Genomic DNA, 14192 nt, shown 5'->3' on the forward strand with positions numbered 1-14192 from the left:
TTTTAAACATTTCATAGAGGAACTGAATGAACAGTCCAACTATTGACCCGTGTTTTCACATGGGATCAAAGAAGCTCAATGAATTCCCAGTTGTGCATGCAAAACAGGCCTGTGTGTAGTCACTTAGGTATGGATTCCCATGTCCATATTGTTTAGGCAGTACAGAAGGGTCTTTTCAAACAAGATGAACTTAATATTACGTGCTCCAGCTCCTAAGCTGCTGCACTTGAGTGGTCTAACATAAATATCTCACATCACCGAGTTGTGCCCTGCACCCTGAAATGACCTCATTATCACTTCTCGTATCTTCGTGGCTTCTGAGAGGAGAAGCAGCAGCATGTCTTCATATGAAGTATGTGCAGCTCCCAGATTTTTCCTTGAAGCTGGTCGAAAGCAGAGGGAATTTGGGTGTGAGGCCAGGCAAACAACTAAAAACTTCCTTGGTTGGTTAGTGTTGGGAATGGGTGGAGGTAAAAATGTCTGTAGCTGGTTAACTGCTCTGCGTGAGGACCTTTTCTGACAGGCTCTCCACCCCAGTGTTTGGAAGGCAAACCAGTACAATGTTCATTGTAGTGTTCATTCAATGTTCTTTTTTTTTTTTCTTTTTTCCTCTGGCACCTCCAGATTGATTGTCATTTTTGGTGACTTTCTTTGTTATATCAAAATACCACTTCTTGCAAGGCTAGGTGTTGTATTCTGAGACTGGACTGAGGGAAGTGTCGGGCTGAAGGATAGTCCTAGGATAAAAGAAATTTCTGTGAAAGACTGGTTAAGGTATTACTTCTATTCTTACCAGAAGAAGTTAAGAAATAATAAGCTACCTCTAAATGCTTCTATTTTTGTAAGGCTTTTAAGTGACAATTTAAAATTTTATACTTAAGGAAATTTGCCTTTTAAAGAAAGCATTTTTATGTAGTTTCCAATTCTCTCATACATGTAGGCTGTAGTTAGCTGGGGCCAGAGTCTCAAAGGTACTTGTGTGTTTCGGTGCTCAGTACTTTCTGACTGTTGCTGAATTAGGCAGCGCATCCATAATGCACAGGAAAGGGCGTATCTGTACCCAAGAGAAGTACAAATGTCTTCAACGCCCCAGCCATGGACTGCAGGCTGTTCGTGCTGTGTGCTCTAAACACAGAGCGTCAAAAAGTCCAGAGGAGACCAAATTGAAAGTATATTTAAAGAAAGCTAGAGGGAATGTAGCAATGTTAATAGACCTACATAGATCTTTTGGAAGGCTTTAAGGTGCATTGGAAATACTCTGCTTTGTCAGTAAGGTTTTTCACTTAAATAGGCCAAAAAGAAATATTAAGAGAACTAAAACCAGAGTGATGACAGCCAGTAGGTTGGAGCTGACCACCGGATAAAAGATCAGGGTTGCTCACGTAACATAAATGAGAGTAGAGCTGGAGTGTTGGCATGGGCTCAACTCCTGCACAGCTCCTTCGGGCAGTGTTGTGATGCTGACCGGTGGGAGCTTGTGTGTGTGGAGGAAAAAAATCAACTGAGGAGATTTCTTGAGCATACTGACTGTGGGTTTTGTGCTGTGCTCTGGATTTAAGCTCTTTTTAAGGTCCGGTCAAGCACAGAACCAGCTGGAGATCTGAAGAGTCCCCACTGCAGAGAAATGACGTGATTGGCAGTGAAATGGCTTTCCTAATTTTACTTTGGTCCTGGTCAGAAAGGCTTTTAATTTTGTGAGCGTGAGATCCTGCATTGATAGGCAGATGGGTAAGAACCGGTTATTTTCTTCAATGCGTATCTGTAACGATGTACAGCTGATTAACAGGGTGCTGGTCTGTGTGTGTGTACATACAGTGTGTATGCATATATAGCGCTCCAAAGCCATACACTGGTTTTGAATACTGATCTCAACACCTGCTCCCCTCCAGAATGTGGTTTCAAAGACAGAAATGTGTAGAACTGTGGGCAAATAGAAGCATAACGTGGGAAACAAAAGTCCAAATGACAGGCCTGGTGTGTGCCCTTCTCAGACATTTATAGCAAGGTGAATCCAGGTTTATTTGGTTTTTTATGGCTGCCATTGAGGTTGTCTGCGTTGCTTTTTTTTTTTTTCAGCCAGCTGTTCCTCGGAATTTGTTGCTGGTTGTTGTCTTCCTGGGCTCTTCAGGCCTTCTCGAGTTACAAATGTATTATTTTGGCTGGCAGTCTACAGAGTGCCGGTATTCTCAGGAGGAGAGCATTAAGAGAAACCACGTATTCATCTTCCTATTGCCAGCTGAATAAAGATGATTAAGAGAACAAACTGTTGAATTCTGAAGATACGTCCCCTGACTGCAATTCATTCTTTCTTACAGCTTGTCAACATCTCAGCTGTGGCCTTTTCTTATCTGAGATTCAGTGTTTTTCTGAATAATGTACACAGAACAAATTATATAGTTGGCTTGAAATGGGGGAGAACTTATCAATATAATTGTTTTCCTCTCTCAAGAAGATGAGCAAAATTCAGCACCTTCTGCCCTTCCAGTTGTCTATGAGTTGCGCTAGGCTAATCTTCAGCTCTCCGTGGGCTCTTAACGGAGACAGTGAGCCACCTCCACAGAGTGATCCATCCCATCTATGCATCTAAACTAAGACAATATGGCTTTTCTGGCTTCCTCTCAATTAGAAGTCATGGAGGTATCTTTTCCTGTCTTCTGCTGGGCTTCTTTGCCCTGCCTTGTGATCTCATTTAATCTCTTTTCCTTCTCTGGCCAGCAGTGGGGTGAGGGCTCTTTATAGACCCCTGTAACGTTGGCTATATTGTGCAATCAAATACATTAAAGATACTAGAAGTTTGTAATTTGTTCTTGCTTGGTTTCAAACCTTTTGATGATCTTGCAGCTGCTGGGAGAAGAAACGCTAGCCATTAATTTTCTCATTTCATGTAAGCGCTTTGTTCCTGCCTGGTTGGTAGGGAAGAAGGCAAGAGTGAAGTAAGAAACAGATTCAGGAAGAATAAAGACAGATCAGGATGACTTAATTGAATGGATAGCCTGTGATGTAGTGAAATCCGTATTGAATAAAAGTAATGCTCTGTGAAAGTACTTCATACAAAACTCTCTCTCAGGTATTTTCTCTGCTCATGTTCTATTTTTGTTCTTTTGCACTCACTTCTCACTTGTGCATTATTTCACTCAAGAAGCAGAATGAATCAAGCAGGAGAAGCAGAGGTTCTGTTTGACATAATTTCACCAACACTTGTTTGTTCCAGAGAGAAAGATAGGAAATAACTTATGTGCTATAATTTTCTATCTCCATTTCTGGAGCACTTGAAATCACAAAATCCTAGCCTCACTAACCTGGAAAGGATTTTTTGATTTACTTTTCCTTATGTTTTTCATGGGTCAGAAATGAATTTCTCCATAAGAAAGGAAACCAAGCATAACAAAGGAAACCTGTGCACAGTAGGTGCACTACAAAAAAAAATATCCATCAATCCTTGGGGGTTTTTCATGCTTAAAGGCTAGCGAGGAAGCCAGATTCCTCCAGCTGTAAGGGTATTTTGAATGTGACCATCGCACAGTGGGGCACTTTTTAAGGCATCTTTATAGCTCACAGAGACTCAGTAAGAAGGATACGTGCAAGAGTAGAAGGGCATCCTTCGCTGGCTACCACCTGCAATAGTTAGCTGGGACTAATGTGCTAAGCATTAATATGTTCACAAAACTTAATGAGTTTCCACTGACGAGGCAGCTGTCAGACAGCTGGAGACATGTTGGTCTCTGTTGCTTCTTGGAAGGGGCTGGCCCTTGATGTGGCTGAGATGCTGCCTGCTATCCCTTTCTTTTTCTTCAAATTGTGTACAGCCTTGTGTCGGTATGTTTTCCCTTTGATTTCTTGATCTGGCAACTATTGCTGTTGCAATTATTGCTCTGCTGTTGGCACGATTACCTTTCTTATCTTACACGACTTTAGCTCATATACTTCCTCATGTCTGAGCAGCAATTTTCTTAGCAGAACCGAGCCAAGGTCAGACAGCTGTGATGTACCAAACCAGACCTTCAGTCACAGATGGTTGCACCCCTGGGCCAAAGGTTACACTAATGCATTCAAGATAAAGTGAAGTGAGGAAAAAAAGCAGCCACAGTAGCAGCAACATTGATGAAAGACACAGTGGGAAAAGATTTCATTAGAATCAAATTGTTCTAGGCACTATGGAAGTGAAAGGAAGTATGGCAATAAATTCAGTGAGGACATGAGGAGCAGGAGACCCAGAGAGGTGAACATTATATGTAACTAATTGATTGCTAATGTGTTTCATATTTGGAAAGTATACACAGGTAGCATTCTTAATTTAAAACAATTTTTGGAGGGAAAAAATGGCAGATTTCTGGGTTATAAGCACTTCCCAATATTTTGTTGTATTTGCTGAGTTGTTCATAACGGAAGAAGAAGCCTGGAAGCTATGATACTATTACATTTAATCCACTGAAATACCTTTTGAGCTAATTTTTTATTTCAAATGTGTTTTGTTTTGTTTTTCTTCCCTTTTTTGAAAGAATAAGCAAAAAATATAAAAGCTCAATACTCAAGTATTTTTTCAAGTTTTCACTACTTACAGCACCTTTAAAGCTGGACTCCTACATGGGTTTCTTGATCTGAGTACTTCTCTCTCTTAAACTTGGACAATTGATCTTATGCGATAGTATCTGTAGTCACTTCTCTCTCCAACAGGACTTTTTCCTGGATGACTTGAGAAGGCAGTGTTCTTGCCTGTTGCAAAATTTGATCAAAGTTTCACTCTCCAGTTTCTGAAACAGTTTTAGCTCATACCTAATTTCCTGTCTCTGCCCACTTGTGGAGGATGTTTGTGTAGAGTTCCAGCAATTAAAGATACAACTCCTGCATATCCTTTGGTTTGTTTAATGTGGAATTAAGCTCTCATTCGTTTTCTGATACATTATTGTATGCATGATTGTACAGTGTATCAAGCATATATCAAATATGCCCAGCTTCTTCATTTTCTTCTGTTTAATTTAATGACTGGACTTTACTGGGACTGTTCCATGGGTTTGTTACACTGAAAATATAGTTAAGGTTTGTCTTTTTTGGTGTTTTCTTTGCACTAGTTTAAAATGATTTATCCTGTGCCACAATAGCATATGACAGCAGTAAAGAATCATAGATCTTGCTGTGAGCCAGAAACTTTCTTTTGAAGAAAACAGTGCTATTTCAAGATCATCTTTTGTTGGTCTGTCTTTTCCATACCTCCACAGAACTTCTACCGAGAAACTTCCACACTGATTTAAAGAAGCATTATTTGTTAGCCTAACCTGGTTCTGAAAATTCTGTCCTGGGCAAGAATTATTTACAATGGAGAGCTTTGGGCCTATAATCAGGAAGTGACTTAGGTTTAGTTGTGTGATTGTCACGTAAGTCCCACTTATAGCTGTTTCTGTACATTATTTGACTTTTGTTTACCTTGATTTGCCAGTTTAATTTTTTTTTTCCCTTCTCAAGGGATGGAACGTAAAGAGGAAATAATTGTAGACTCTTAAGGATTAGAGAGTCAGAGAATTTTAACAAGAACTTGAAGCCTCATTGTCTTGAAACTAATATTGTCCATCATCTGCAATTCAGTTACCTTTACTTAGCATAAATTCAGTAACAGAATATGTCAAGCAATGGGAGCAATTGCTACTGAATAATAAAAGAGAATAAGTGCCCTCCAGCAATACACATGCATTTTAGGTTTATGGTGAAGACTCTTGGTCAGCCCTACTGGTGTCAGCAGCAATTAGGTTATTAAGAAACAATTATTTTGGGAGAGACAAAGTGCAGTTGCCAGAGTTGCAATTCCAGCACTGTACATCACAAGGGCTGCTTGTGCTTGTCAGAAGCCTCAAGGCTCTTGGTAGTCCCTATGCTATAGTCACTATGACTGGAAGGTACGGTCTGGTCTTTGGAGATACCATTCCTTTAGAGGATCACCACATCTCCATGCACTCTTCATCGTAGAGCAGACTCTGATAAAACATGCTAAACCAAGACAAAATCCGCATCTGTTAAAACTAGTGATGCTTTCAGTACCTGAAAACATCAAAATTCAGTCAGAGAAAAAGGAGGTACAGCTTCTGGGCATCACGATGGGAAACTTCTGTTGTTGTGTTTATCCTTGTTTGAGTGTTTGTTTTTCATCAGCACTTGAAAGAAGAAATTGATTTACAAAACAGAATTTCAGATGAGGTAATTAAACGAACAAACAAAAAGCTAAATTGAGGATAAACAGAAGCAGTGGCTCCTTTAAAGCACCAGTAAGATGAACACGAAAATAAGAGAATACAATAAAAAATGTAGCAACTTCAGTACTCATCTGAGAAATGTTTGATCCATTTTAGGATCAAAGAATATCTAAGGGGGCTCCATTAAAGCTAAAATACATTGACCTGTTTCTGTGGGAGTATTATACTGATGCTAAAGGAGTGAACAGTAATTCTAATAGTGATGCTTGTAAGTTAAACTTAATTTCATCTTGTTGAAGTATGTCTTGCTGTAATGGTATGTTTATGTAATATATATGCCACAAACAGAAGTGATTGCCTTCAGATTAATTCAGGTCAACATCCTGTGTTTTAATGGAAATGAAGCAATTCTGTAAGAAAAAGATACTCTGGAAAGAGAATCTTCCGTGACATTTATTTTCCTTCAGGAAATCCATCTAGAAAAACTATAGGTAGCTGGGAAATTGAGCTAAATAAATGTTTAGTCTTTTTAAAGATTAATATTTATAAGGATTTTAAGTATGTTTTACATCTTGTTAGCAGTGATTAGAACTAGTTTATAAAAACCTAAAGTTATTTGAAGTGTCAACAAATATGCAGATGATTCAAATACAACGTATTTCTTCTTGGAGGTACAGTCCTGTTAACTTCCTTATGAACATTTACATGAGCCTGTGAACACTGGTATGCACCCACAAAAATGGCCTGCCCTATTGAGCTTCATATTCTATAAAGAGCAGGTACTAAATGGTTTCTTTTTCAGTACGCATTTCCAGGCCAAGAAAAAAAAAATCTCTGCTATCCTGTTTGCTTAAATCTATATATATATATTTAAAAAGATTCTTATTCTGGGCCAGATTAAATTTGTTCTTCAGGAAATCCACAAGGGAAAGGTAATGTCACTTTGTTCATTCAGCCTCTCTGCTGGCTCTCAAGCATGGTATAACCTCCTCGAACTTTTCTCCAAGGACTGTGCACATAGATGTCCATCTTAAAGACCCATTTCTGTCATGCTGTCTACAGTGAATTGAATTAACTTACATCCTGCCTCTGTTCTCCTTCCCTTAACTGATATCTCATTCTCTGTTGCTTTCAGATTTTTAAGCATCTTGAAACAGGGATTGTCCTTGAGACTTCTGGAAGGCATGTGGGATGAAGGGTGTGCAGAGGAATTAAATGAGTGAGTTTATGTTTGACCAATTCCTAAACAGGTGTCAAGGATCTAATAAAGTGAGGCGCTCTGCTCAGTGTGTCAGATCATTGTCTCGCTGTCTCGAGGCACGTGGTGTCTGTTCCTTCCCTTCCACCATGGCATGGTTTATCACAAACGCAGAAGAAAATTGCAGTAAGCACTCCAGGGCTGCTTGTTGTGCTTTGTGTGCACTGTGGATGAATCACAAATGTTCCTTCTGTTGTGTTCGTAAGAACAGAGCAGGGAATTGTGATCCCAATAGAAGCAAGGTCTGCTCTCCAGAAAGACAGCAGTGCTGCCGTGCAGTCCCTACTGACTGACCCCCCGGGGTGAGGCCAGAGGAGCTCTCCTTGCGTGCTCTGTGCTGTGGGGTGTGTGCAGGTTGGGACTGCTGGTCTGCTTTCTTTTTTCAAAGGATACACCTAGCTTTGGTTGCTGGCTTGTGTAGTTTAGCATGTATGTAGAACTGGCTGCTAAAGCTCTGATCCTTTTCCTAGTCTGCACTTAGGTTTGAAAGTGGTGACTAGCAGCAGGGCTGTAGGTGTAGAGTGTTTTACCTTAACTCTTCTACTCAACGCTTTTAGATCTACTTCATATTTAAATTGATATTTTATAAAACAGAAAGGTCTGGGCAAAGCAGTTGTGTTACTACTTGTAATTCTTTTTTGCTAACTTCACTTTCACAGGCTCTTGTTTCAGCTGGATAGAAATAAAAAATTTATCCCAGTGAGATCTTCTAATCAGTGGGACGTGGTGCCAAAAGAGAGATGGTACAGCCTTCATCCTCGAGAGTTCTCTAAGACCAGAGTGGACAAAGCCCTCAGTAACAAGGTTTAATCTCATGTAGCTGATATTGTCATGGGCAGGAGGGTGGACTGGAAACCTGAGGTCCCTTCTGACCTGAATTTTTTCTGATTGATCTGAATTTTTTTCTGACCTATGTGCATATGACTCTTACTGAAATTATCAGCTGAGAGGACTTTTTTTCTCCCTCTGATGATAGAAATGAAAGAACCCCGCCACTCCCCAACCTATACTGTAAGAAATCTGCTCTGGTTACCAAATTCACACATAATGTCTTCAGTGCAAGACAAATTTCAGTATATGCAAGATTAAGAGAGGCATTTTGGATGAAATTATTGTTAAGTGCTTATGAAAAGAAAACATAAGTCCGGAGGGGCTTACCTGTCAGCCACAAGCCTCGTTTTGTGACAGGTTAAACCCACCTGTCCTTTGACAGCAGTGTGCTTGAACTTCTTTCACCTTTCCACTGTATTTCGCAGCTGTATTTCTTTGCAGCTGGCATTTCATTGTGCTAAATGAGTTCTTTTAGTCTTTTTTTCATGTTGTCTTGGGGGACAGACTCCAGTTGCCCTCCTGCTTCCCCTGTGTCTGGTCCTGATGGAGATCTGGGAAGCAGCTTTGTAGCTATATTCTACAGAAGGTCTTAGCACTGTGTTTTCTTATTGTTTCCAGGTGCTAAGCTCCCAGCATATTTCATAAGAGTTCCTGGGATTAGTCAATAAATTCCTGAATTTTCCATTTTTTGTTACTCTCTCTTTCCTCCTGGCTAGTTCCTTACATGTCTTCCAGATTTACTGATGACCTTATCTGCTTTAGCTATTTTTTTCACCACGGTGTTCTTCTGAATGCTTCATGGAAGTCCAGCTTTGTTCAAGAAAAGATTTGCCTTACCACAGTCAGCTGCCTGCTCAGTTTGGTCTATCATGCTGCATCTCACAGCTCTGTTTACCTCCATGTTTTCAATTATGCTTTCCTGCAGATTGTGTTCCAGAGCCTTGAGTATCATTGAGATAAAACTAATGGATCTGTTGTTGCCTGGCTCGCGTTTTGCCCTTTTTCAGAAGTGTGAGTATGATTTCAGGTCCTTTTTGGTCAGGTAGCACCTCACCTCCATTTGACAGAGGCCTGTCCTATTTCACTTGCACTTATCTCTGTTTGCTTTCATATATTCTGGAATGGAGATGTTGTGGTTTAACCCGGCTGGCAGCTAAACACCACACAGCCGTTCGCTCACCCTCCCCCCTCCCTCTCTGGGATGGGGGAGAGAAACGGGAAAGTGAAGCCTGTGAGTTGAGATAAAGACAGTTTATTAAGACAGGAAAATAATAATAACAATAATAATAATAATAGTGATAATGGTAATAGTATTAACAATAATAATGTGTAAGAAAACAAGTGATGCACAATGCAATTGCTCACCACCCGCTGACCGATGCCCAGCCTATCCCCGAGCAGCCGGCCCCCCCACCCCGGCCAGCCACCCCTATATATTGTTTAGCATGACGTCAGATGGTATGGAATACCCCTTTGGCCAGTTTGGGTCAGCTGTCCTGGGTCTGTCCCCTCCCAGCTCCTGCTGCACCCCCAGCCTGCTCGCTGGCAGGACAGAGCAAGAAGCCGAAAAGTCCTTGGCCTGGTGTAAACACTGCTCTGCAACAATTAAAACATCAGCATGTTATCAGCGCTCTTCTCATCCTAATCCAAAACATAGCACCCTACCAGCTACTATGAGCGACTTAACTCTGTCCTAACTGGAACCAGGACAGGAGACTATCTTGTCCTTACAGTGTAAGCACATTAAATCCTTTGATCTGTCTTTCTTTTTGACAGTGGCAACCTCCATTTCAGTCCTTTATTCTCATTAGACAGTGTGGTTTTTCCTTAGACATTTTTTTTCCTTACTGAAAACCAAATAAATATATTAATTCTAAATAATAATAATAATAATAATGACAACAACATTTTCAAATCCATCCTCATAGCATCTTAACATATTTTCTCCTTTTTAATGTTCCTTGTTTTAGGACCGAAGGCACTTGTTACTATATAAAAGACTGATTTAGGACAGTTCTCAACTTATACTTTTATTTGTAAGATGTAGCTGTGTTGTGCTGCCCATTTTTCTTCTAGTCTGTTTCTAATATCACTTTGGGGATGATTATCATCCAGATAGGGCTGGAGGCCTTCTGAAGTTCTTCCTTTCCTTTAGAAAAATGTTTTTGATGGTTTGGAATTTCTGTGCTATAGAAATACCAGTCTGGTTTTTTTAAGTCTCAAGGACTTTTGGTTCATTTCATGTACTAGTTCTCTTAGCTTTTCAGTTTATTTTTTGAAAATTTAATACCTTTGTTTACAGTATAGTTTTGTTTATCTTTTACTGATCATGAACAGAAGCAATTTGTGATCTCATCAGATATTTTCCGTGGTGGGTAGTGACAGTAATTACTAAAAATTTAGCTAAGTTAATATTGATGATTATTGGCTTAATATAGATTTCAATCTGTCTGTATGTTGTAGGTAATTATTTTGCATAGTATTTCGTGTGTGTTTATGTTGTATAATATATACTTCATTGTATCAACGTCTGTGAATTATTGAAGGAAATAACGAGGCCCTACCATTAACCCAGGAAATAACCAGACCCTACTGTTACTAGTGACATGTTTCTCCAGTGTAACAAAGGAAGCTGCTGGTCCTGTAACAGTGCAAGAGTCCATTGCAGGTTTGCAATAACACCTTATAAGAGCAATAGTTGCTTCTGTCCTGGAGCAATATGTCTGCAATATGCTGTATTACCCACTTGGTAAAACAACAGGCACTCAGGAGTAGCACAGCAGCAGGGCACTGATCTCTTGCTGATCTCTTGCTGCTTTAGTCTCTTGTTTCGCAACGTGTCTCTTCAGTAACATTGGAGATCTCTGTCTGAACCATGAGATTTATAGTGGTCTTCCAGGAGAGCTTCTCTTCCCAGCCAGTGTTGCTCTGTTTTCTTATTTGTTTCTTCACAATTTGCCCAGTGATATACCTAAAAATCTACACCCCACTGGCACCTTTACTGGTACTCTTTCCTGCAAAATACATGTGTTTCTGCTCTTACATCCCCATCACGATAGCTGTTATCTTTCTGTTACCTATTTTCATATCCTATATGTTCTTTTCCGTTCCTCTGTTCTGTTCTTGACATGCACTATGTTGGTTTACAAAAATTAGTTTCCTCCAGCCTCACCCGATGCAGTAACATGAATACAGACCCTGGAGTAATCTCCTTGTCCTTCCCCCTTTTACTTTGATCTGTGTTAATGCTTTCTCCCTCTTTTCCCTTGTCTTTGGGAGTTCATATTCTGTATATTCTTGCATTGCCAAAGTTTCTTCTTCCTATAAAAAGAATTCTAAAAAAATCACCCACGTCATTCATAGTTTTAAAGCTCTTCTTTCCGACTCTGCCAGCTTTGCTTTCAGAGGGGTGAGAGACTGTCTGTCGTGCCAGCCAGAGCCCTCTTTCCTGCCTGGGCACCATGGAAGGTTCTTGGCAGAAACAACCGTGAAGCTACCTTTTGGTTGGCCGTATTTGTTCCTCTTCATAGGACCACTGAAGATTCCCTGAATCCTTTTTTCTGACGATTGGTTCGTATTTTCCCTCCACTTTTTCTTGGTCAAAAGGTGTTTCTCTTTTGTCTGCTGTCTTCCATGTTCCTTTATTTTATCTTGAATTCATCTTTTGCCTCCAGCTGCATCCAAACTCCTCTGATCCTTTCTTCTGTGAGCACTGTCAGGCCACATTTCACACAGTAATATATAACCACATCTCTTGAACTTTTATAAAAGAATAATATTGAAGGGATGGTATTTAAAAAATACTTAATATTAGTCTTCATGTAGTTATTTGAAAGCGTTACGCCTACATTTCTTTGTATCACCTTATAAAATCCAGCATTTTTGAGCGTGGCAAAGGAATGAGAAGGTGGAGAATAGTTGATTAAAAAAGAAGTAAACCTCCATGGTAACTACTTGTAGATATTTTTCAGCTATTTGTAACTGTGTCTATTTTATAGTTGGAAAGATCATACTTCCACAAAGTAATAAAGTAGGGTTTTACAGGATACGTATTTCAGTACCCTCTGACTTAGTTTACTTCTTATTAGGCTGTGCCATTTCAGGTGATTACTCAGCAAAACATTTCATTTTCAACCTTTGAAGCATGTGCTTAAATACATCACTGGACCAAGTCCTTGAGGGACATGTTTCTATTCTTTACTTAGCTGCAGCCCCACAGCTTAGTGCTGTGGAGCAGATTATGCCTCCGCAACTAGCAACAGAAATGAGATTGCAAGATGCATGCCCTCAAGAAAATTCCTTGTTGACTTCTTTTTAGGTGCCACCTCAGGCTCTGCATCAAATACCAGAAGCCCCAAGTCTTGGCACATGCAGCATTTTCAGGAGAAGAATTGCAAACAGAACAGAAATGTGCTTCTGCCACTGTATGGTTCAGAGTATTCCTGTAAGGTGAAGACGGAGAGGACAAGTTTCTGGTCTCTCAGGCTGCAGCAAGGATGCAGTACACCCAGAAGGGCGTGAGGAGGAAGAGAAGAGTGATGAGAGGTTGTGGACAACTAGCAAAGAAATGAGGAAACAGCCACAGCGGGACTCTGCAGTGCTGTGAGGTGACCTTCTTCAGGTTCACATCTTTAGGTGTCAACAGTCTAGATTTAAAGATGAGCCTTTGGAGCTGCAGCTGACATAAACCACTTGAAAGTCTGGCCCAAAATGTTTGCATTTACAACAAAGCATTAAAATTAATATTGATTTAAAGAACTAATTCAAATACCAGAAATCCTTAATGATATCATTTCCTTTCCTCGGATTACAATAGCTAATGTATGTTTCTCATTAAAAAAGCACTGTGTATGCAGGTATAGTGCATAGGACAGAAATGAAAATGGAGATGGAGCTTTCAGGGTTCAGGAAATTATCCTACAGTTAGTGGCACAGTACTTTCTCTTCTTCCTTATTCTGTATTCTGTCTGTGCTGATCATTTGCCTGTGATCGTGTTGCCTCCAGTTTGAGATAACAGAGGAACACATGGTAGATCAGATGGAGAGTTTGCTCAAGAATTTAGCATGCGAGGATAACTGTGCTGCATCTTGTTTTCCCCACTGAGAGCTTACTGTGTTATTCCATCTTCAGTTCGTATTAAAGCACCACGAATGCTCTGCAGCGTAGTGCCTTACACTGTTCCCGTTACTGCAGGCTCATGTCCCTTCCAGTGCTGTACTAAGCAGCATGATGAACATCTGTCACATGTTGGCTCTTTCATCTTCCCCGCAGGAGGACTGTTCGCAAAGGAGCGGTTTGTTTTGGATTTATCTTGATCTGTACCTACACATATCCGTGTGCAGGCAGACAGGAGCACACATGCCTCACTGAGCATTTGTTAAAGGACACGGAATCAAATCAAACGTCCCCCCTACTTAGGCTGGAAGGTAGTGATGTTGGATATGTTTTGTACTTTCTGTGGGAGCTCACTGTGCAGTGTTACATTACTGTGCAAGAAAGCTATGAGCAGAAATGAAACAAAAATCTTTATGCCCTGTCTGCTGTGGGAGAGACGGTAGTCAGGCTCACTGCTTTAACCTCGCAATTCTGTATTTTATTTTGGTGTCAATTTCATCACTTTTTGATCAGTGCTGAGAATATTAAAAGGAGAGTAAGAGTGACTGTTCAGTGAAATTATAGAACATTGAAAAGGTCACAGGAATACTGTTTACTGTTATCTTTCAGAGAACATGGGACTATAAAATTGCAATGCCTCATTCTTGTGACAAAGATTGTAACAAGGACAGAAAGACCTGCATAAATTTAGTCTTTTGACAGTGACAATGAGAGTAGGAAATAGTACAATTTAATCCATTCTTGTTACAGCTTTTAGATTGTAATCAGCTGGTTAAGAGCCATGAAGTTTTAGATGACTTTTAGT

The 14192-nt window shown here is 40.1% G+C and overlaps 1 protein-coding gene across 4 annotated transcripts in view; it reads left to right on the forward strand.

The window, feature by feature from the left end:
- Positions 1-14192, forward strand: part of LOC308197640 (uncharacterized protein) — a 628187-nt gene that overhangs the window by 534619 nt on the left and 79376 nt on the right. For 3 of the 4 annotated variants that reach the window (XR_013953160.1, XR_013953161.1, XR_013953162.1), the window contains exons 23-25: positions 5217-5372; positions 7318-7401; positions 12590-13698. Coding sequence is in view for 1 of the 4 variants with exons in the window: in XM_080598508.1 (XP_080454634.1) it covers positions 7318-7401; positions 8100-8244; positions 9197-9226 (259 nt within the window). In the remaining 3 variants the exon portion in view is untranslated. The other variant, XM_080598508.1, reaches the window with a different exon arrangement.

The sequence above is a fragment of the Anser brachyrhynchus genome, assembly GCF_964034855.1.
Source record: "Anser brachyrhynchus genome assembly, chromosome: 6".
Lineage (NCBI taxonomy): Eukaryota > Metazoa > Chordata > Aves > Anseriformes > Anatidae > Anser > Anser brachyrhynchus.